At 52.7% G+C, this 23,744-nt stretch overlaps 1 protein-coding gene and 2 long non-coding RNA genes across 7 annotated transcripts in view; 2 read left to right on the forward strand and 1 right to left on the reverse strand.

Annotated features, from left to right (window-relative positions):
* Positions 1–23,744, forward strand: part of DHRS7B (dehydrogenase/reductase 7B) — a 35,007-nt gene that overhangs the window by 5,618 nt on the left and 5,645 nt on the right. For 3 of the 4 annotated variants that reach the window (XR_004326738.1, XR_004326737.1, XM_032499055.1), the window contains exons 5-7: positions 15,915–16,049; positions 18,590–18,768; positions 22,746–22,855. Coding sequence is in view for 2 of the 4 variants with exons in the window: in XM_032499055.1 (XP_032354946.1) it covers positions 15,915–16,049; positions 18,590–18,768; positions 22,746–22,855 (424 nt within the window). In the remaining 2 variants the exon portion in view is untranslated. The remainder of the gene's footprint in view (positions 1–15,914; positions 16,050–18,589; positions 18,769–22,745; positions 22,856–23,744) is intronic. The other variant, XM_032499056.1, reaches the window with a different exon arrangement.
* On the forward strand, positions 1,061–8,723 carry LOC116669348. Of its 2 annotated transcripts, none has more exons than XR_004326743.1 (3): positions 1,061–4,376; positions 8,029–8,130; positions 8,369–8,723. It is a non-coding gene; the product is annotated as an uncharacterized LOC116669348 (long non-coding RNA). The 2 variants fall into 2 exon arrangements; XR_004326742.1 differs by lacking the exon at positions 1,061–4,376 and adding an exon at positions 4,387–7,413.
* On the reverse strand, positions 16,342–18,347 carry LOC116669350. The gene is made up of 2 exons (XR_004326746.1): positions 18,251–18,347; positions 16,342–17,646 (listed from the first exon to the last, which is right to left on the reverse strand). It is a non-coding gene; the product is annotated as an uncharacterized LOC116669350 (long non-coding RNA).

The following is a 23,744-nucleotide window of genomic DNA, read 5'->3' on the forward strand; positions in this document are numbered from 1 at the left end:
CTTCAGTCTTGCATTACTTGCTCCTGGGAACGCAGACCAGCTCCACAGGCTGCATCTGTGTTCCAGCTCTGACTGTGCTCCGGCCTCCTGCAGAAGTGGTCAGGCCTCCAGTTGCCCAGATGGGGCAGGTGTGCCGAGTGGCAGAGACCTCAGTTGGACCCTTGTCGCTGTTGGTAGCTTGCATGGCAAGGAGTAGACAGGAGTGCCAGAGCTGTGTTTCGTCATCGTTGTCTCTGGTTTGCAAAATGATTTAACATCTTTTACCCAACTATAGCCTGAACCTCCCTCTTCCTTCTTACCCCAGAGAGAGTCTGTCACCCAGCCCCACTGATCCCACCTCTCAAATAGCCTGGGATCCACAGATGTCGCCTGCACTGGGGGAGGAGCCAGAGCCAGATCTTAGAACACATGCCTGCTGGTTCCACTCTCCTGACAGACTCTTCAGTGCCGCCCACTCTGCCCTGCCCCCCACCCATCTCCGGATAAGCCCCAAATACTGGCACGAGCTGGGAGGCCTGCATGGCCTGACCCTTGCCTGCCTCCACCCCAGCCAGTCTCCCTGACTCTCCCCCTCCTTCACTGTCCTCCGGCCCCACCTGGGAGGACAGAGTCCACATGTGCCCGCTCACGCCACCTCCCTAGCACTGCAGCAGGTGGTAAATAAATACATGCTGAAGAGCAAGGTGGGTAAAACAATGGCAGCTTCTTCATGGGAGGAGATAAAACATTAGCTGGGTTGATAGCTGTCCTGTACATGCTTGCACCAGGGCAGCTCTCTCTCTGGCCTGTGTGTCTGAGATGGGAGGCCCCAGGGGAAGGACATGAGGTCAGTGTGGAGTAAGATGTCTTTGAAATAATGCCCATGAGGTGTCGCCACGGTGGTGATGTAGGAGAGTCAGGCATTTGGATGACAGGCCTGGGCCAAGTCTCTAGAGAGGAACACTTTCCTCATTGAGGGCGCCATCAGGGTGGCCCAGTGAGAGTAGAATTTCTCCACATTTATGTCGGGGGAAGGTTAAAAATAACATTTCCTGCCAGCTTAGAAAATGGTGTCCACACACGAGGAAAGAAAGGAAACAACTTTGTTACTGAGTAATCACTCACTGGAACTGAGCTGCACCACGGGCGACCTGTTAGTGAGTCTGCAGAAACGGGAAAGTTCCCACCATTGACAGTCCGTTACCCACATGACCTCAAGGGTAATTGCAACCTGTCCTCTAGCACAAAGGCCAGACAGCAGTGTTGCTGAACGAGCTTTCACCCTAAGCTCCCCTGGTCAGTGGGAAGGCCATCTGTGCTGTTAAATGCCTTTCTCCGAAGGAAAAATAAGAGATCCTTAATTTCTGTGAGCAGGTAGCCAAGGTGCCTAGGCTAAACTCCACAGTGACGGGAGATGGGCTGTTGTGTTTCTGATGTTACCTGTGAGGGAGACGGCTCCAAGCCCTTCAGGGTGGGGAGTGTTCTCAGGTTTTACTTGTGGCTAGAGCTAGGCTTATTTAGCCTTTAAAAAGACTTGTATACATACCAAAGGGACAGAGGAAGGATTTACAAACATTAGGTTTTTCAAAGAAATGCTCTAAGAAAAAGGAGGGAGAAAAGTCTCTTTCCCTTTTGGCATCAGGGAAAAGTTAGTTTTCAAAACCTGCTTGAACAGTGCAGTAGAATGTTGGACCGGAGCACGCACAGTCTAGGGGTTATTCTGGAGCTGGTTTGTAAGTGCATCTCCTGCAGTTGTGCATGGTTTGGATGCCTTGCGAAGTGGTCAGATCTAGCCCGTAACTTCTGTACGTTGGTCTGAAGGAAAATGTGGATCCAGATTCTGCTGGTAGGTAACCCTTCCAGGACTTGTCCTCTGTAACATCCATAATGTCATTTCTCACTCCTACCCAATGTTAAAAACAGAATTCAACTGAATACATCTTAAAGATCTTACTGGCTTACTCCAGCGATTCATGGACGGGGCAGTGTCCCATCCAACAGAGAGAGAGGAGCTCCGAGGAGCTGCACAAGGTGAAAGACTTCCCTGGGCAGGAGGGGGCGGGGACAGGAACTGAGGGCAAAACGCAGGTTGGCTGGGCTGAGTCACCTTCCTTTAGTGGGTGCAGGGGTCTGTCGGCAGGTGACCTCCCTACAGCTCAGCAGGGAATTCCTAATTCACTGGTTGAGATTCCATTTCTGGGAGAGGCTGTTACTGTAATCAAGTGAATTTTGGTGACGTGAGGCTTAGCATAAGTGACTCCATTTGGGATGTATTGTCTTGTTTTTCACACCAGTTACTCACATACGAGGCCTTTCTTTGGTAGGTAATGCTATGATTTTAACACAGAAATGAACTCTCCACTAATCTGTTCTGGAAGGTTGTGAATACAGGGGTGGAAGTTGAGATTGAAAGGATGTAGATTTCACTTGGAAGCTTCTTGCCACTCACCAGGGGACAGAATTCAACAAACTCTTAGAGTCTACCTGAGCTGTTCCTCCATCATCTTAAGTTCATGGTAACCTGAGACTTGGCCACTGACCTGCTCTCGCTGGAGGGAGAGGTCTGCTGATGGCAGCTGAAGTGATTGAACATTGCTTACCAGTAGTTTGAAATTGTTTGCTGTAATTAGCTCTTATTTTATTAAGTAAACTCATGTTTGTACTAGGAACACTAAGTTAAAGAGAGATGTCAACTTTTCCAGGTTTATGTAAGTTATTAAATTGGAAACTCTGTTAGAGAACTGTTAGTGCTTCAGAATTCTCTCTGAGTGCAGTGTATAATCCAGATTGGCTTAAATTATTAGCTAACCTGAATCAAAGAAATTGTACTGAGCAGTTAGCTTCTTTACATTCAGTTCTTAAAAGCCTTTGTATTCTGTTTGGATGGTTGGAACTGAGTTTAGGGATCTGTTCATCTCCTAGACAGTATTAGAAGCCTTCCTGGAGGGAGGGTGTAGCTCAGTGGTAGAGCATGTGCTTAGCAAGCTTGAGGTCCTGGGTTCAATCCACTGTACGTCCATTAAAAAAAATAAAATAAACAAACCTAATTACCTCCTTCCTCAAAAAAAAAAAAAAAAGAATCCTTCCTGTTTAAGGTTCCAGTTGAAGGATTAATTTTTTTTCTTATATGATCTTCTGTTTGATGCACTCAAGAGTTAGTGTGGATTTAGAGTCTGACACTTGGTTCAGATCTCTGCTGTCTGCCAGCTGTGTGACTTCAAGTGCCCTTTTCACTGAGCAGCTGGAAACGTGTCTACCTGGTAGCATTGCTGTGAGGATGAAATGAGACCATGGATATGTGTTTAGCCCAGTGCGTTGCCACACTGAAAAGTTAGTATTAATATTTTTCTTTGCACAATAGCCACATATGGTAACAGGCTAAAAATTACTTTTTTAATATATGATTTGGATGTCTGTGTAATATTAATGTTTCAGTCAATTAAAGTTGTCATATATCAGAAACAGTCACAGAGCAGTCAAAAGGTTAATTATATTAGAAATAAAAATGTACTTCTGTCTGAGGGAGCAGTGTATAGAGTGCTTTCTACCACCTTTCCAGAGGGCGAGGGTTGGTGACGTTAGGTCTCACAGCATTCCGTGACACGAAAACCACAGCAAGAGCAGCCCCAGTATTCCTGTCTGTCGCCAAGGCTTTACAGAGGGTGAGCTGGACTTACAAGTTGTGACAGAGAGTGGTTCTTCCATTCTTGCGCACGTATCTCCAAGGGCCCCACCTAGTAATTTGCACTGAGACTTGTGGTTTCTGTCACCACTGACTCTCTGGGGTAGCACTCGGGCCCCGCAGTTCCAGTTCCTGAAACCTGGGTGTGGGGCCGTGGGGCCAGCTGCCCGGCCCTCACCCACAGCCTTCCCCAAGCTCCCACTGTGCAACCCGGCAGGACACTGGAGAGGCGAGTCAGGAGGGAGAGTGCATGTGTGGGCGGGCCAGGTGCAGCCGGTGTTCTGGGGCCGTGGCGGGAGCACCGGGCAGCTCCGAGCTTTCTCTGGGATCTGACTCCCACCTTCAGGCTGAGAGACATGAAGCAGTGGTGGGGTAGGTCCCCGATAGACCCCTCCGTCACCTGACAGTTACCCCCTGTTCTCCTATCTCGTGACTGTCTTGAGACGCAGGTAGAATGGAGATTATTTCCCCGTTTTATAGGTCAGGAAACTGGGGTCCAAAGTGGATGAGTTCGAGCATCGGACAGCAAGTAAATGGTGGCAACGTTTTGACTCCAAACCAGTTGCTCCCCCATGAAGGAACTAGAGAGGCTGCATTTCACTCGCAGTGCTGGCCTGCCTCAGTTTAGAGCATCTGGATTTAGGAAGCCCAGGCTTACTAATCACTCAGGTTGAAGAGGTGAATATTTGCCCCGCAGAAGGACTTTCCAGCAAAGGTAGGTTCTCTAATCTAGGGCGTACAGATGGCCTTCGGGACACTGTGGATCTCCTGAAGTCATTTCTGCACCTTGCTTGTGTTAGCTTGCATTTTAGCAGAGACAGCAGTGATCAGGCCTTCCAGGGAGTCTACACTGGAAAAAGAGAATGCCACTCCCCCCACAGGTTTTTTAAAAATTCAGTAAGTAAATTCTTAAATTATGATAGTAATTATTTTTTTCAGGCAATGTTTCTCAAATAGTAACTCTCCAAAAAGTTTGTTTGAAAATTGTTTTGAAATGTAACTTAAAAAAAAAAAGTATGACTTTATAGGAAAATGTCTGTTATGTTCCCCAGTATGTTGCATGTGGTAGAGTAGTGTATTGTTTAGAGGTATATCAAATAATGAAATGGAGAATGAAAAAAAGAAGGTTGATTCATTGTCCATTGGCGGATAAGGAGAGAAAAGGAAATTTAAACTACAGTTGATCCTTGAACATGTGCTTTTGAACTACAAAATCCATAGGTTTAATACAGGCAAGTTATTAAACAAAACACACCAGCAATTGTACTGTCTCCAGAGGGGAAAATCAGAACCTGGAGTTCCTACAGTGTAGTGTCCAAAATGGCTAATTTTCAAAAAAGTTTTACCAAAAAAACAAGAAAGTGTGACTTGTACCAGGGGAAAAGCAGTCAGTGGAAGCTGTGTCTGAGTTGGCCCAGATGTTGGGCTTAGCAGAGACTTCAAAACAGCTCTCATAAATATGTTGAAAGAACTAAAAGATGCCACATTTAAAAGAATTAAAGGAAAATCCACAAGTAGTTGATCCGACTACAGAAGTAGAGCGTGTAACAGAGGACCGAGTGGGAGCTCTGGATTTGAGAGTACAGTCATGAAGTGAAAGATCCTTTAGCGGGACTCGGGTGCAGATTTGAGATGACAGTCAGTGCGCCTGAAGAGGGTGAACAGAAATGGCCCAGTGTGCAGCACAGACGAGGGTGAAGACAGGTGAACAGAGCCTCAGGAATTGTGGGGCAGCATCAAGGGTCCCAGAAGAAGAGGAGACAGAACGGGGCAGAAAAGAATATTTGAAGAAATAATGTCCAAAAAGTCTCCAAATTTGATGAGAAACACTGTATTGCATTGTATTCCTATTGCTGCTATAATGAGTTACTACAAACGCAATGGCGTAAGCCCCTACGCATTATTATTGGACAGTGCTGGAGGTCAGAAGTCCTGGAATCAGTCACAGACTATCACTTTGCCGTATGCCTGAGACTGACGCAACACTGTAAGTCAACTATGCTTCAACTAAAAAAAAGCGGGTTAACAAACAAAAGCCAACAGTTTGTTGTCTCAGGAAACCTACCTGGAATATAAAGACGCAGATAGATTGAAAGTATAGGGGTGGAGAGAGAGATGCCAGGCCAGCACTGATCAGAAGAGAGCAGGACCAGCTGTGTTCATTTCAGACAGAGCAGACTGCTGAGTAGGGAAGGGGACCGGGAAGAGAGAGGGACACGGCATCGTGTAAAGGGGCCGGGGCTCCAGGACAGCGGTCCTCAGTGTGTATGCTCTTATCAACAGAGTGTCACAGACGTGAGGCAAAAACTGACAGAACCGTAAAGGGAAGTGGGTGGAACACCTCCCTATCAGAAGCGGACAGACCCAGCAGGCAGAAAACCAGTAAGGGCATGTTTGGACTCAGTGGTCCGTCAGTCCACTGGATGCGGTCGACGTCTGTAGGCTCCTTCCTCCAACAGCAGTGGATTGCAAGTCTTCAAGTTCACATGGAACATTCTCCAAGACAGACCACATTTTGGGCCATAAAACACACCTTAACAAATGTAAAAGAAAAGAAATCATATAATGTCTGCTCTCAGACAACTGGGGGATTAAAGGAGAAACCAGCACAGAAAGATGGCTGGAAGATCCCCAAATGCTTGGAGATTGGACAACATGTGTCCAGATAACACACGTGTCAAGGAAGAAATTGCAAGAGAAATTTTAAACTATTTCGACCTAAATGGAAGTGAAAATACAGCTTATCAAAACGTGGGATGTAGTGAAAGTGGTGCTTAGAAGGAAATTTATAGCATTGAATTCATGGATTAGGACAAGGAGGAAGATCTAAAATCAGTCATTTACACTTCCACTTCAGGAAACTAGAAAAAGGAGAGCAAGTTAAGTCCAAAGCAGAAGAAAAATAATAAAAATTAGAGTAGAAATCAGTGAAATTGAAAAGAGGAAATCAATAAAATCAGCAAAACCAAAAGCCGGTCCTTTGAAGAGATCAATAAAATTGATAGACTGGCTAACTAAGAAAAAAAAGACAAACTGTTCGTATCAAAAGTGAACAGGTATCCCATGGACATGGAAAGGATAATGAAAGAATATTGTGAGCAACTGTATGCCCACAAACTTGATACCCTAGATGAAAACGCTGGACAGAATCTGCCAGAACTCATGAAGAAGAAACAGACAAGCTGGACTGGCCTGAAGCTGTGAAGGAAGTGGAGTGAATGATGAATCGTGCTCCAGACCAGAAAGCCCCGGGCCTGGGTGGGCTCCCTGGTGAATTCTACAGAACTTGAGAGGGAGAGATCATACCAGTTCTCTGCAGACTTGTCCAGGGGATAGAAATAAAGGGAACCGCCCCCCCCCCGCCCCCCGCCCCCAGCCCACTCTGTTTACCCTGATAGCAAGTGAAAGGAAACAACAGGCGAGTATCTCTCAAGAACATATATGCAAAAATTCTCAACAAAACACCAGCAAATCAAATCAGTGTGTATAAAGAATCACGCCACGACCAAGCAGGATTTATCCCAGCATGAAAGGCTGGTTGACCACTCAAACCCAATTAGTGTAATCCATCACATTCACAGGCTAAAGAAGAAAAACCATGTGATTTATCAATGGGTGAAGAAAAGCATGAGACAGAATTCCATACCCATTTATGACAAAAACTCTCAGCAAACCAGGAACAGAAGGGAACTTCCTCAACTTGACAAAGAGCATCTGCCAACGACCCACAGCTCGTCTCAGCCCACTTGATGGTAGGAACTCGAAGCTCCCTGCTGAGGTTGGGACGAGGCGAGCTTGCCCCCTCACTTCACTGCTTCTCCGCGTGGCACTGTGTGTGGGGTGTGGGGGAGAACCCCGCCTGCACTGCCGAGGTCCAGGGGGCCAGACATTGTTGGGGCGCAAGGTGAAAGGGGCCTTTCCGGGTGGAGGATTTTGCTGATGACAAGCAGGAGGCCCACAGGGTTTCAGAACGTGGGGCTGGCTGGGAGATGGGGTCAGAAAAGGTGGTGCCGCAGTAGTTTGAGGTTTGGGAGCCTGGGGAGGTCTGGGGGACCTGCCCTTCCTGTGGTGACTGACTAAACGGGGATTGGGGGCGTGATGAGACTGGCCCGGTGGTTTCCAGGAAGATGGGGCAGTGAGGCTGGGTGATGGGGTGGGGGGTGGGGCTGTCCTGGGGGCTTCTACTGGACTCCTGTTGACAGAAGCTGGAGGAGAGGTGGTTCCCTGGCCCCGGGGGTGGAGGGTGGCACATCTCTCCTGGTGACAGCTGCAGAGAGCTTCAGTGGCTTCAAACTTAGTACCCGTTGAAGTCATCAGAGGAGGATAGGAGTCGTCCAGATTCCCAGGTGTCATCCTTTCTGTTGCAGATTTCAGAGGTCCGCAGCAGGTGAGGCCCTGGAGTGCATTTTAACGGGTGCTTCTACAGTGAGAAGTGCTCTGAGCCAGCTCGTTCACAAAATATGCAGGAGGTGAGGACTGGAACGGTCTGGTGACTTACTCTGCAGTTGCCTGGTCGCCATGCCACCAGGGGTCCAGATCAAGACCCCAGCCCCCGACCTTGCTACCCCATGTGGACGCCACTGTAACGTGACATTGGCCTCTCTGTTCCTCTTGGTGTCTGAGTTGTGGTATTTATTAGCTAGTTTGCTTTTGTAAGGTTGACGTTTAAAGTGTAGCTAATTATTTGCTTTTCTGGCCTCATTTTAGCGAAGTTGAGCATGAAACGATAGAAACACTCACAGGCACGCGGAGCAGACAACTACAGCCGACCCGTAGACTCACCCAGCGCCAGCCGCCCCATAGACTCACCCAGTGCCAGCCGCCGTGGGCTCGCTGTCCCGCTGGGAGGTCGAACACTTAGATCCTCCCTTTCCTGACTCAGATTTGACTTTTAAATTCGTTTGCTCTCACCTGTTATGTGGCCAGGCTTATTAATGCTTACATGACCAGGCGAATCTTTGTAATCAGTGTCTGTTGACTTCCTGGTTTAAATGCTGTGTGAAAAGAGAGCCTTTATGCTGTTGCACACGCTTAACAATAAACATGGTGACTGCTTAAAAGACGCTTTGGATTTAAGGTCTTTTTTTGTTTAAATATAGGCCCTGGAGTTGGCCAAGTCATATTTTCTAAGCCTGAAGAGGCTCTGAGAGAGAAACGAGAGGGGAAAAACACATATGGGGAGAACCTAAGTCTGCCAGCGGCGTTTGGCCTGGTGGCTTCTGTGGCCTGGCCTGAGGAGACACGGCCGTGTCCCGAGGGAGCTGCTGGGGGGGCGCCAGGAAAACACGGTGGCAGAGCACTTGCTAGGCTATTTTTGGATGGAAGCTTAGAAGCTGGCTCTGGAGAAGCGCTCCGGCTGCCATGCCGCTTTCTCCTCTCGTCCTTCCAGGACGTGTTTTTGGCGTGAAAGTGCGTGCACTGCAAATCTGACGTAGAGGCAGTATAAAAACTGCTTCGGGTGAAAGGCCGTTTCCTAGTTAAATTTCACAGTGGTATTTTCTGGCTCCAAAAATACCTTGGAACTCAGGGTGAACCATTACCCTAAGTAAATTGATTGAGAGACACAGCAGGAGACAGAGGCAAAGAATTTCTCCAAGTCAGTGAGGAAACTAATTTGTTACAGTTTAAAACAATTTGATTTCAACCATGAGTCTACTTGAAATTAGACAGTATTTAATGTTTAACCTTTTATGAGTGACATAAAATGTTTTTTATTCTGGTGAGATATACATGACATAAAACTTCCTTTTGAACCATTTTTAGGTGTATAGTTCAGAGGTGTTAAATGCATTCAGAATGTGTGCCACCATCACCACCACCCATCTCCAGAACTCTTCATCTTGTGAAGCTGAAACTGTGAATTCATTCAAAAGTAATGAATTCCCTTTCCCTCCCTTGTGCCCAGCCCCTGGTGACCCCCATTCTGCTCTGTGTCTGTAAGGATTTGGCTACTCTAGAGTTCTTGTGTAACGGAACTCATGCAATATTTGTGCCTTTGTGTCTGGCTTATTTCACGTAGCATAGTGTCCTCAGGGTTCATCCACGTTGTAGCAAGTGTCGGAGTTCCCTTCCTTTCTAAAGTTGATGAATACCCTATTATATGTATATATCAAGTTTGCTTTTCCATTCATTGATTGATGGACACTTGGGCGGTTTCCATCTTTCATCTGTTGTGACTAATGCTGCAGTGAATGTGGGTGTTCAGACGTCTCTTCCAGACCGTGCTGGCAGTTCTTTTGAGTATGTCTAGAAGTAGAATTGCTGGGTCGTATGATAATTCTATTTTTAATTTTTTGAGGAACTTCCATACTGTCTTTTCAGTGGCTACACCATCTTGCATTCTCGTCCACTGTGCACAAGGACTCTGATTTCTCCACATCTTCCCATTTAACTGTTTTCTGGCTTTTTGACAGTGGCCGTCCTAATGCATGTGAAGTGGTTTTTTGTTGTTTTCATTTGTGTTTCACTAATGACTGGTGATAATTGAGCAGCTTTTCATGTAGGTATTGGGTGTTTTTGTCTCCTTTTGGGAAGCGTCTATTGAAGTCCTTTGCCCATTTTTGGATCAGGCTGTTGGGGTTTTTTGTTTGTTTGTTTTTGACAGTTAGGAGCTCTCTATCCTGGACCACATACATGATTTGAAAATATTTTCTGCCACCCTGTGGGTTACGTTTTTACTTCGTGAATAGTGTCTTTTGATGCACAACATTTAAAAATGTTCACGAACCAGTTTATCTAGTTTTTCTTTTGTTGCCTGTCCCTATGGCATCTGACCCAAAAACTCATTACCAAGTTCAAAGTCATGAAGCTTTTGCCCTATGTATCCTTCTAAGAAACATGTTTTAGGTCTTACATTTAGGTTCTTGATCCATTGTTAGTTAATTTTTGTATAACGTAAGTGTCCAACTTTGTTCTTTTGCATGTCGGATATCCAGTTTCCTTAACACCATTTGTTTGAAAGACTCTCCTTTCCCCATTGAATGGTTTCACCACCCCTGTCAAAAGCCATTTAACCATTATGTGAGGGTTTATTTCTGGGCTCTCTATTCTGTTCCACTGGTCTAATGTCTTTATGCCAGCACCACACTGTTTTGACTATTGTAGCTTTATAGTTAAGTTTTGATACCAGGAAGTGAGTCTTCCAGGTTTGTTCTTCTTTTTCAAGATTCTTTTGACTATTCAGGGAACTTTGAGAATCCATATGAATTTTAGGATGGTTTTCTTTTGCAAAAAACATCACTGAGATTTTGATAGAGATTGCATTGACTCTGGAGATTGCTTTGATTAGTATCAACATTTTGTTTATTTTTATTTCTTGATTTTTGTTTTGGGAGGTAATTAGGTTTATTTATTTACCTACTTATTTTAATGGAGGTACTGGGGATTGAACCCAGGACTTTGAGCATGTAAGCACATGCTCTACCACTGAGCTCTACCCTCCCCCAACAAACCTCTCAGCTTTTGTTTGTCTGGAAACGTCTTAGTTTCTCCCTCACTTTTGGAGGACAGTTTTGCCAGATACAGGATTCTCTAGGTTGACAGCTTTTTTCTTTTAGCACCTTGGAATATAGTGGCCCATTGTCTTCTGTCCTCCAGCGTCCGTGTGAGGAATCTGTGGATACTCTTGTACGTGGCTGGCCACGCCTCTCTTGCAGCCTTCACGAGTCCCTGGCTTTGCCTTGAGAACGTTTGGCTGTAGCATAACGGGGCGTGGGTCCCTTTGGGTCCATGTTACCTGGAGTTCATGGAGGTTCTCTCTGGGTGTGGGTATTTGTGTCTTTCATCGAGGCTGGGGACTTTCCAGCTACTTTTCCTTCAAGTATTCTCTCTGCCCCTTTCTCTCTCCTCTTCTTGAGGCTCCTGCAGCGCAGACGCTAGTCTCCAAGAGCCTCGCGCTGCAGGCTTCCCTCCCTGCCCCCGCTCCGTAGATTCAGTCCCTGCCCTTGTCCCGTCTTCAGGTTCACTGATTCTGTCTCCCGCCTGCTCAGATCTGTCTTTCAGTCCCTCTAGTGAATGTTTCAGTTTAGTTTTGTTCTTTTCAGCACTTATATTTCCACTTGTTTTTGTTTGTTTGTTTTTAGGGTTTTTGTTTCATTACTGGTATTTCCTTTTTTCATACATTGTTCTCTACTTTCTCTACTTGAGTTTTTTGAACGTGTTAGGCAGTTGTTTTTTATCTTTGTCAGGTACATCTGCCTTCCGATCTTTTCAGGGACAATTTCTGTTTTGTTTATTTTTCCTTTGAATAGGCCGTGGTTCCTGTTACTTTGTATGCTGTTTGACTTTTTTCATTGAAAACTGGACGTTTGACTCTAACGTAACTCTGGATGTCAGATTTTCCATTCTCCAGCGTTTGCTGCTTTTGTGACTGTTCTTGTTCATTCTCTTTTCTTTTTGGTAGGCTGTCTTGGTGCCAAGCATCAGCCTGATGTAGAAGTGTGAGGTCTTCTAAAGTCCTTCCTGAGCCTGTGCCTCTCCCTGGGTGTGTGTGGCCACTTTCTCATTTTCCACACACGTTCAGCTGCTTTCAAGTATCCTGCTTGTAGTACTGGCACCCAAAAGGGGGGAGGAGAAGAGTGAAGGGGAGTAAACAGCACCGGCCCTCTAAATCCCCGCAGTCACCTCTCCCCGAGTGCTGCCCCTCCTCGTCTGCCGCAGTCAGAGCCCAGAGCCCCGACCTCGGGGGACAGGCTCCTTGTTGCCCAGCTTGTTCCTGCAGGCATGTGCATGGCTGCCTGCCCTGGGGTGGACCCTGGGAGCTGCTCCTGTGCTTGGAGCTGAAACTGGCCACAGTTGACCGTCCCTGCCTCTCCAGAGTTTGCCGGGCTTCAGCAGACTCCAGAGCTTCAGAATAGTTACATCTGAGAAATCCTGTGCGGGCGGGGAGATGGGTGCCTGGTGCCACCTGCTCCATTGTCTTCCTAGAACCCTTCTGACATGCATTTTATTTGCTTCTCTTTTTTACTGTTTGTCTCTCCCATTGGTGTTACATCTCCATGAGGACAGTGATCTATTTCCTGTTTTGTTCACTGTACCGCAGAGCCTGGGGAAATTGACACACAGTAGGTGCTCAGTAAATACTTGTCAAATGAATCTCTTCTGTAGTAGATAGTGGGTAATTGTGCTCAGTCTTGAGAACTGGGTCTTATTCTAAAGTTCCTGAAGCTGACACCTGTGCGCAGTTCCTGTTAGTTACTCTGGTTTGGGCTCCAGCAGCTCCTTTAAACACAATGGACCCAGCTTCATGTTTACCTTGGTACCTCGACTGTCTTATTGATACTGATCCATGTGATTTTTTTAAGGTAACAACCTAAACTCAAGAGTCACAAACGAGCAGCTGCCCTGAGCTGGGCCGTGTGCCATGTGGCCAGCATGCTGGTTTGGGTAGTTCTGACTTTGAATCAGCTTCAGGTGAGGCTCGTCCTCTAGACAGGCCACCTTATCACAGTTCTAGTTGTTTAATTTTTATGTTTCTTTGTTGATTGTCAGCCTGTCCGTCTAGGTTGTGAGCTCCACGTGGTCCCTTGGTGTGTCGCCCTGCAACCCAGGCCCAGCCAGTGCCTGGTAGGTGAGCAGTGCGCCCTGGAGTCTGCAGCACGGGAGGGGTGCACAGAGGAGTAGCCTGGCCTCTCATCAGACACACTTGAACATGAGCAGCCCTTAAAGCTGCCGGTGTGGCTGCCTTGGCTCGGCTCCTTTCTGAGGCCCTCTCTGGCACTGCCTGTTTCCCGTCGGTTTGTGAGCCAGCAGCATGTTTGTTCAGGGGTTAGCATCTACACAGCGCTTTCCATGCGGCTTCTTGTTGGCATAATCATCCTCGTTTTGAAATTAGGACACTTCGTTGCAGACAGAGTAGATCTGCATGCGTCACGCAGCAAGGACGCGGCCGGGGGCTTGAACCCGGCTCCCCGTGCCGACTTGGTGCCCTCCTGCTGCGCCTCCTGCCAGGGCCTGGAGAGCGGGTGGGTCCCTCTGGCGCCTCCCAGCAATTCTGAATTCACCTGCTAAAGCACATTAGAAACCACGGTGGTTTTGTGACCGGGCGTCCGGGTAGCCGTCCTAAGTGCTGTTTTCAACAGCGGAACTGAGACCTTGGCCACAACGAGCAGTCAGCCTCCAGCGCCCAGGCCTGCATCAGTGGCCCGGCTGCAGGGTCTTGAGCTGTGCCTGGCACCACCTTTGCCCTCCCAGCGGGGCCCCGCGCAGCACCTGCCCGCATCTCACGGGGAGCAGTGCGTGCTCCGCACGGTCGCTCTCCCCGGGCTGGACGCTCAGGGGCCGGTCTGAAACTCTCAGGCCTTCCGTTTGCTTCGATCTTCACTAATGCCAGCCCGTGTGCCTTTACCTGGGGGGCCCTGAGGCTGGCATCTGAAAATACCCCACAGTCCCCTCGTCCATGGCCTGTGCCAGCATTCCAGAGCGGCCTGCTGACCTGAAGGTGTCCTATGGCCTCCGGTCCAAGTCACTCGGTCCCAGGTCAGAAGACCAGACAAGACACGGTGCCAGGACCTGCGGCTGGGAGGTGGCTGCTGTCTCAGGTAGGGTCCTGTCTTTCCTTTTCAGTTGAGGATGGCCTCGGCTGCCGCTTCTTGCACACTTGAGACCAAGAAAGAGCGGCTTTCCTCTGCTTTTGCTTTCTGAAATGTGATACGTATTTTCAGATGTATTCTCAGATGTGGGTCATAAGCATGACCCGTAGCTGAGGTCACCTTTAGTAGGACAGCTGTGTGGAGCTGGCATTGGTGATGGAATGCAGGAGGTGGAGGGCCGGGGGACCAGACCCCGACTGCTTTTGCTGCTGTGAAGCCCGGCCTGCCCCGGCCTCAGCGTCCTGGGCAGCTGGCCAGCTGGAACCCCTCTCTGCCCTTCAGCCCGATCTCCTTGTGCACAGCCTGGTAAATTGTTTCGTGACAAATCCGTACAGACCTGAAGTCATTACCGTTTTTTGACTTTGGAGGGTTTTCAGATCCCTTCCTTTGACTTCCAGGTGTGGCTGTTAAGGGTTTAATTTCTATGTGTGAGGTTTCTGAGGAGATTCCAGCAACCTGTTTTTGCTGATGGTTCATTTTATTTTATTTTTAATGCTTGTTTGAGAGGAGAAGGGAGCTGGGGAACAGACTCCATCTGTGTGGTGCACGATCGAGTCTGGGCTGAAGGGTGGAGGGGAGCAGGCGGCGGAGGGGTGCCGCCTGCTCAGAGTTGAGCTCCTGATGAGAGACTTGTTTCTAACTTTCTAGCTGGAGGTTTTAAGGAGCCTCAGGAGGAAGCAAGCGCAGGTGAATCCCAAGTCACAGCCAGAGCCCATGAACGTCGGCACCCGGGAAGGCCCCTGCTCCTTTGTCACTCTGTCCCCTGGGGTGGGAGCGCCGAGTCTGCGAGCTGAGTGCCGAGCTCCCTACCTCGCCTGTGGGTCCGGTCAGGCTGCCCGTCACCCCCAGTCCAGAGAGAGTGGATGTACCTGGTGGGCGGGGTGCTCCATGCTCCTGGACCAGGGTCTCTGGCTTTACCCGAGGGGCTGCCTGTCCCGCTCTGGCTGGGGTGCCACGCAGCTGAGTGGCCCTCGCTCCACTCGCTCGCCTCCAAAGGTGGGAAAGTGTGAGCAGGACTCTTTCCCACTCACTGCCCCCCTTTCTTTAACCACCAATCTTGTCTTCCTAGTTATTTCTGCAACCAGCAGTTAAGAAGCATTTTGGTATAAAATGCAAAATTTGTAAACATGTCATATGCCATTTACAAAAAACCGGCCCCCTTGACCTTACGTGGGAGATTTACTTCCTGATCTGGAGACATGGCCAGTCAGGACACAGCCTCTTCCTCTGCTCTGGCGCTGTCCCTTTTCTCAGACGAGGGAGGCCCCCGGACACCCCAGCAAGGCTGTAGGGCTGGGTGGCTTCGGGTCTTGCCCTCCGGCTGTCTTGACCTGCTCCCCTCCACCGCCCGCCAGGTGAGACCAGAAGCAGTCAGCTCAGCTGCCTCTGAGCCCCTGGGAGGCCCGGGGCCGCCGGTGTGGCCACGTGCGCTGCAGTAAAAGGTGGAGGGTTTTCAGAATCTGAAAAGCACCCACAGACAGTTGGGATTGCCCGTCTGACCGGCTTCACCGGGTCGGGGGCTGGCACTGAAGCTGAAGCTGACTCCGAATAAACGGCCCTGGGGGCTTCTGCCACCACCATCCCGCGTCACTGGTTCTGATTTTCTGTTTGTTCTGATTCTTTAAGAACGTGCCAGACTGAATGCACCTGCGCTTTTCTTACAGAAAGTGGGCGAGGATGGACCCCTTTAACCTGGCACCATCTTTGCCTCGAGCAGAGGGGCCCCCGGGGCCAGGAGACCCGGGCTGGCTGGTGAGGTTGTGTTGGGCGCCTGAGGAGCACCAGACGCGTATGAGACGGTGTGTGGTTCTCTTTCCTTCACGTCAGCTTGATGCCGGGGGCTTTAAACAGGCGTGCGGAAGCATGGTGTATCGGCGTGCTGCCCCAGCGGGAGTCCCCCCCCCCCCCCCCCGGGGTGAGAAGGGTGGACGGGCGCTGCGGCCTTGTCTGCTCTCCCCTGGCCGTGTTGGCCTTGGAGATTGTTGGGCTGTGGGATTCTGAGCTCTGACAAAGTTGGGGTCTCTTTTTCCCTGTACGTTAATTTAGTTAAACCAAAGGGTTTATGAAGGTGTAAAAATAACTACAGAACTATGTGTTTAGTGAGCTTCCTTTATTTCATAAACCAGAGACCCTTTCCACTACCTTGAAATCTGATTTCTGGGACATTGATTTCTGGGCTTTTGTTCAGTTGTGGGTGGTGACAATGCTTGCTTGTCCAGCTGTCTCCTGAGCCCTGACCCCGGGCCCGGGGCTTGCGTGCATGTTTCCACGTGTTAACTCATCGGACTCCCAGCAAGCTGCCTCACACACAGTGGAGCTGAGGCCCCTCCCTGCCCAGTAAGGGGCTGGGTCAGGAAGTGAGCCCCCAAGGGCCCGTCCTGTAACCCCAGTGCTGCTGCTGAGTGTTTTCCAGGTGGTCTCTGGAACATCTGAACTTCAGGAGGCAACGGGCTGTGAACTGGTGCTCGACTCTCAGACCGCTCAGTGAAGCCCGGGGTCTGAGGCGGGCAGACTCCACAGGGCCGCGGTCTCCAGGAGCCCGTGGAGCGGCCCGTGGAGCGTGTCCGCCGCTGACCCAGGGGCTGCGCCTGTCCCCCCACGAGCAGCACCCCCTCCCCGGGCCCCTGGGCGTGGCTGGGCCTCCAGCGATCCAGGCCGGCAGGGTGCTCGCAGGTCCTGGGACCGCCGCGGGGGTGGAGCTCTCCTTGCCCGGCCGTCCCCTGGGTTGGTATCTGCACCCCCCGCCTTAGTTTATGACATGAAAGTTCTGAGCTTGTAACTGTCTCGGGGCCTACCTGTGTTTTCTCTCTCGGTCGTGACACTTTTGTGGCCAAGCTACGCTGACAGACTGGCCGTCGTTCCTGCCCCCAGAGGTCACCCTGCCGTCCTCGGGGGAGGGGGCGCTGGTGCCTACCTTCCCCCTTTCTGAGGGCTTCCCACGTGCCAGGCAAAGGGTCTCTGGGCCCTCTCCTCTGCCCTAGGACTCGCCTGGCCTGAGTGTCCAGTTGAGGGCGCGGCTGGTGCCAGCGGCGCCTGCTAAGAGCTTGACACCTCAGAGCCACTTCTGCGTGTGGGCTGGGGGGGCGTGTCCGCTTGACGGGCAGGCGCCGTGTTTTCTCAGAAGTAGGGCAACGGAGGTTGGTGGGAAATAGTCATTTTTGCAGATGTTTGTCCAAGACTGTTAGTTTCTCGCGTTGATCAGGACTGTAGGTGTGTTTGGAAAGGCAGGTGAGAATGAAGCTCGGGCGACACTTGAGGTGGGAGCAGAGCCCTCTGGCTCAGGTCAGGGTGGCCCTTCCCAGGCCTGGATGTCGGGACCAGGGCCGCTCAGGCGCAGGTGCGTCTGCGCTGGGGTTCCGCTCCCCTGGCTTCCTGGCATCCAGAGTGGGTGCTGTCCTGGGAAAGGGAGCAGAAATATGTTTTTGAACACGTGGCTGAGCACACGGGAGGCAAGTGAGGGCTTTGTGTGGTTGCAGGTCTGATGAGTGACTGGAGGCTTCAGGCCGGCTCGCGGGGCTCCGCTCTTCTTCCCAGCCTCTCCCTGCCCGAGGAGGGCCTCAGTGCCGCGGGCCCGGGCCTTTCCGAGGGGCACGCGCGCTGCTCCCCAGCAGCTCGCCCTCACTCCCTTCAGCCCGCGTCTCCCTGCTGGCCACAGCTCTGGGTGCGCGGCGGGCAGGGCTGAGGGCGGCTGTGGAGGGGATGGGTGTTTCCTAAGACCTGACCACACACTTGCACACACACTCTGTGGCCTCCCGACTTCAGCGGTTGACCGTGGCTCCCCAGTGACCTCTGGGGGAGCCTGGGCCACAGCCCGAGTCTGTGCCCGCTTCCAGAGGGCAGCTCGCCTGAGGCCTGTGGCCGTGGAGGAGACGGCCAGGGCCGTTGGCTCAGGGAGGAGGAGGCCAGTATGGTTTTCTTTCTCCTTCTGAAACACTTTTAGAAACATTTTTCTAGCATTGCAAAGACCAGGAGTGGGAATGATGCCGGGGACTTTGCTCACCTCCGCAGGCAGACTTCTGAAGGGGGCTGGGCAGGGCTGTGTGGCTCCTCCCGGCAGGCCCCCCGAGCCGGGCCTGCGCAGGACGCGGCCTCTGCCGGCTCTGGGTGGACGTGCCCCTGCGGCGTGGCGGGCGTGGGCCTGCTGCCTGCCCCTGTCCGAGCAGAGGGAGAGAAAATCGGCTCCACGGTGCTGAATGACCAGCACGGAGCCCGGGGCCTGGAGAGACGTTGCCGGGCTCGGAGCTCAAGTCCACGCGAGAGAGATCGGGGCCTGCAGACTTGGGGAGGACGCTTGGCACATCCCTCTTGTCACTGATGTATCTGGTTTTGGTTCTTCCAGGAAGAGTCTGCTGCAGGCGAGGGTCATGGACTTCCTCACCTCCACGGCCGTCCTGCCCCTGCTGTTCGGCTGTGTGGGGGTCTTCAGTCTCTTGAAGTTGCTGCAGTGGCTGCGCATGAAGGCCTACATCCGGGACGCCGTGGTGGTCATCACAGGCGCCACGTCGGGCCTGGGGCGAGGTGGGTTGTGGAGGCGGGGCGGGGGCGGCAGGGGGCCAGGGCTCAAGGAGCAGCTCAGTGCAGGGACCAGTGCAGGAGCGAATGTGCGAGGCATGTGGGTGACGGGGCAACCAGACTGTCACCATCCTCACCTGACAGAAGAGGTGCAGTGAGAAATGGCCCTGACCTTCCCCAGTGCTGGAGGCAAAGCCGGGGAGGAGGCTGCGTGTGCATCTGGGGCAGCAGCTTGTTGGAAGGCTCCCAGTTTTTCGGGACAGACACCAATTTAAAAAATGTTTTCCCAGCTGTGAGGGCCAAACAAGACATGCCTCTTCCTGGATTCAGCTGCGGCCCCGGACTGTGGCTTTGGTGTCTCCACACCTTCCCTTCGCAGGGCCATGCCTCCAGCTGTCCCCTGGGGGGCTGTAAACAGAATAGATGACGCCTCAGCTGCTCCTTAACCAGGGTCCCCAGCTGAGCTCTGTGCTAATTTGGTGAACACATGGAGCTTCTGGGTCCCAGGCCCATGTGCTGGGACCCAGCCTGGAGTCAGCACCAGCCATGCCCGAGGTGGGAGCCCCTCCCATGTGTGTGCCAACCTCGGCAGTGTTCTGAGAGCCAGCGGGTCAGAATCCATGCTTACACCCAGCTCCATGCGAAGAGGCCAAGAGGCGCCCTGAGTGGGCACCCGTGCTCTGCGCCTCCTGGTTGGTGGTGGTTCAGCCAGCGTGGCTCGAGCACCTGCCACGTACAAGGCCCTGGGCCACGTGCTGGGACAGATGACATGAGACAGGGTCCCCTGCCTGCGGGACTGGGGAGGGACCCTGATCTGTGCTGCTTGGGCCCACCTCACTGTGTCCCCCGAGGTGAGACTCAGAGCAGGTGTGACTGGCCTGGATTTGTAGCCAGAAAGTGCAAAGCCAAGATCCAGCCCATGTCTTATCTCGCCGGGGAGGGGGCAGGCCAGCGGGGAGGGCCTTGCAGACAGGCCCCAGCCTGAGCAGCACGGCCGTGCGGGGGCAGGGAGAGCAGACGGGGCCTCTTCTGCAGGGCCCTGGGCAGGCTTTGGGGGCAGCGGCTCGTTCGGGCACCCGTGGTGCTTCGGTGAGGTCGCCGGGGGTGAGCTGGGTGTGTCATCGGATCTGCAGGCCCTGAGCCACAGCCGGTCCTCCGACCTCGCTCAGCTGCTGTACATACGGTGTCAGCAGCCACTGCTCTGTTGCAGAGAGAAGCCTTTTGTGAAGGCTCTACAATGCGAATGCCGTGGCAAGTGCTCCAGTGTGTACCTGTGTGTGCGAGTGCGTGTGTGTGCGTGTGTGGGTACGGGGTGTTACTCCCACTGCCTCCGCAACCCCCCTGGGGGACAGGAGCCCGTGTCGCTCCCCTCCGTCTCCAAACGGCTGCCAAGGAGGACACTCCGTGCTGCCCTCAGGGCTCGGCCGCCGTGTCGGCTGCCTGGAAGTTGTGGTGCATTTAAGCTACAGGGGCTTGTCCTTGTAAAACGGAGGACCCCCGAGTGCTCACGCCAGCCCACTGAAGCCCGAGGTCGTGAAGGGCTGTCCTGACCCGTGAGCCCGAGAGATGGTTCCTTAGGACTGACTCTCCCCCGACCCTCCTGCCTCCTCCTATCAGCTTCTTCAAGAAGTGAAAACGGAGTCTTCCCAGTCTGTGGTTCTCATGTCTGTCACTCCCTGCACAGACTTCAGTCCCCCTCTGGCTTTACCAGGAAGCAGAGCTAAGCAGACGCAGGCAACCGTTTGTTTTCCACAAACCGTGTGACACCTGTGTGTCCCCCAGCTGGGTCTGCGTGTCTGTGGCCGTCAGTGGCCCCTCGCAGAATGTCCCTTGTGTTGTCAGGTCAGGAGGAGACAGGGTGAGGAGGCCAACAGGGCAGAGATGCATTGTCCCTGGGAGTGGTGGTCACCCGGCCTGGGAACGCAACCCCACCCTGACCCCGAGGCGTGGAGGAGGCACAGCAGGGCGGGCGGGCAGGAGGGGCTGGGATCCGATGAGACCACGGCCAAGCAGGGTCATCCTTGGTCAGGATGAGCCAGCAAACAGACCAGCAGGTCTTCAGAGCTGAAACAGCACTGGTTTAGTCCACTCAGCCTCCTTCCAGAAAACTCCCTCTGGGTCAGGCAGGGAGGCGCTGGCCCAGGGACACCAAGGAGGAGCCGCAGAATAGAAAGAGGGCTTTGCCAGCCAGGGAGCCCCCTCCCTCCATTCCTGAAGGGCAGTGCACTCCCCACTCCTGGCTTTGATGTTCCATCGGGGAGGGACCCCACCTGGGCCCCACCACTGCCGCCTCCCTTCCTGGTGAGGAAGCCACAGCCTGGACCCCTGGACCGTCCCTCCCATAAGCTCGGGGCACCCAGGCTCCCCTTGGGCACCCGGACCCTTGGGATCCAGCCCGGGACCGAGGGGGCTCCGTGGCTGTGGAGACCTGGCCTCGGGAGAGGGCCGCCTGTGCCTCCTCAAGCCCCGTGTTTCAGTTTTCATCAGCCAGCTTCTAGAACAGTTCAAAAGGCAGCGTAGAAGGACAGAAACCACGCTGGTCTAGTGCCTTTTCTGTGCTACGTCTGCGTTAGCTTGTGCAGTCCTAGTGCTGTCCTGTCCGCATTTACAGGAGAGGACAGTGACCGGCAGAGAGGCTGTGACTTCTAGCGTCACAGAACCGGCTGCTCTTGGGAGTCTGAGTCCATCTCAGGAAGCCTCACACATGACTGTTCTCCTGACTGCAGGCTGTGCCACGAGCTTCCAGGGCGCTGAGTGGCCAGGCCTTGCAGGGGGCAGGGCCAGCAAGGAGCTCACCCTGCCTCCACCCTCCACCCCGCCGCCCCTCCCCATCAGCGCTGGGACATACGTGGCCCCCACCGGGCTGGTCACAGTTCTGTGCATGACCCAGTGCCTCCCTAGTTCTTGTCACCAGAGATTGGAGGGAACAGGTCCAAGACCCCTCTTATCTGGCCGTGGCGTCCATGTGAGCCCAGAGCTGTCTGCAGCCCTCCCATCTGGCACAGAAGCCGGGCAGGGGTGATGTGGGGAAGGGGCCTGGCTTCATTGGGAGAGCCTGGTTCCTGCCGCCAGGGACCCTGGGCAGCCAGCACTGCGCTCCGGTCCCCTCTTCTTGACCATTCAGCTCCTCCTTGGTTTTTGAACTGCCCTGGAGCCCTCCTGATGAATCCTCTTTTTGCTTTGCCCTCGCGTGAGCTGTCTCTTTTCTTGCCACCAAAGAATAATGACCGAAGAGGTGCCCAAATAGCTTTGGACTGTCCCCTGCTGGGACTCAGTCTGCGTCCCTGTCCCTTGTCACCAGCGATGCTGCGGGGCCCAGAGGAGCCTGGTGTCCGGTCCCCTTCCTTCCCACTCGGCGGGATGCTGCCACCTCAGGGGTCCTTGCTGCTGCGGGCGCTCGGCAGACAGCAACTCTTAATCGCGTTTGTCGCTGCCCGGCCTCGCAGGGCTTTAGACTCTGCACTTCCTGCCCGGCTGTGCCCTCCCCCGAGGAACGGTCCCCAGGCTTGAGCACGGGGGGGGGGGGGGGCGGCCTCCCATCCTTTCAGCAGAGTCCCGTGCCCTGCACTTCCCTGAGCCGGGGGGCAGCCCCAGCAGATAAATGCCTGTGCGTCGAAGTGCCTTGGGAAATGGGGTCACATGGCCATGGGCCTCGGCCCACCAGGTGTCACCGTCGCTGGCACATCACTCGGCCGCGCTGAGCTCCCTCAGGTTTGGATGTGGGGCTGATGCTCACAGTGCTGTTGGGAGCTAAAGATGGTTGTGGAGGGTCTGAGGCTGGCTCCTGCCTGGGCAGCAGCAGACGCCTCCTCCCTGGGCGCCGACTCCTGGCCGCATACCCGGTCCACAGGGCAGCACATGTGCTGAGTGTGTGCAGAAGTGGACACGTGTTCTGAAAGGCTGGGCATGTGGGAGCTCAGCTGCACCAGGGAGGAAAGGCTCCGGGTCTCCCCAGCCATCAAGTTCATTCCTTCTTCCCCTAGAATGCGCCAGAGTCTTCTACGCTGCGGGCGCTAAGCTGGTGCTCTGTGGCCGCAACGCCAAGGCCCTGGAAGAGCTCACTGAAGAACTCGCTGCGTCGCAGGCTGCCAAGGTGAGCCGGGGGTGTGTTCTTGTGGGGAAGAGCTGCAGGCCCCGGCTGGGCTGCTGGATGTGCAGGGGAGGCAGCTGGTGGCCCAGGAGGAAGTGTCTCGCGGATCAAGTCCCGACTCCAGCACTTGCTAGCTTGTGGGGGTGGGTTCCTCTGCGAATGCTCCCGGCAACACACACCCAGCTGATACCTGTTCGTCTCATTTGGGGGTGGTCGGGAGGTTGGCGAGGACTTTTAAAATTTTAATTGTGGGAAAATATACATAATATCACTTTAACCACATCTAGGCTTAGAATTCAGTGGTATTAGGTATGTTCCCAGTGTGTGTGACTGTCACGACTGTCTGCACCCAGCCCTTTTCATTGTCCCCAGCAAAGGTTCTGTCCCCATGAAACAGTTCACTCTGCCTCCTCCCCCAGCCCCGGAAACCTGTTCTGCTTTCTCTGTGTGCACCTGCCCTTCGAGGTGCCTCGTGTGAGTGTGAGTACATTCTGTCCTGCCCTGTTGCTGCGGCTCAGGTCGTGGATCACACCCGTGTGCACTGCTTGTCTAGTGATACAGGTTAATCATCGCTTTAAGTGCATCTATCCATTAAATTGTGTGGAAAATGAAGAGTAGACTTACAAGCTGAAATTGCAGTGACGCCCGCTTCTGTCATGGCCTGTGTCTTTTGTTTGTTTGTTTCTTTTTTTCCTTTGTGATCGGGTCCCTCCTTGGGCCATGTCTTTATTCCACTGAGGTCTTTTTTCCCCCACTTTTTTTACTGAGTTACAGTCATTTTACAATGTTGTGTCAAACTCCAGTGTGGAGCACAATCCGCTGGAGCTCTTTCTCTCTTCACGTGGCTCTGAGTGCACTGCCTCGCCTCCTTGCATTTCAGACCTGAAGGACT

The sequence above is a fragment of the Camelus ferus genome, chromosome 16, assembly GCF_009834535.1.
Source record: "Camelus ferus isolate YT-003-E chromosome 16, BCGSAC_Cfer_1.0, whole genome shotgun sequence".
NCBI classification, from domain to species: Eukaryota; Metazoa; Chordata; class Mammalia; order Artiodactyla; family Camelidae; genus Camelus; species Camelus ferus.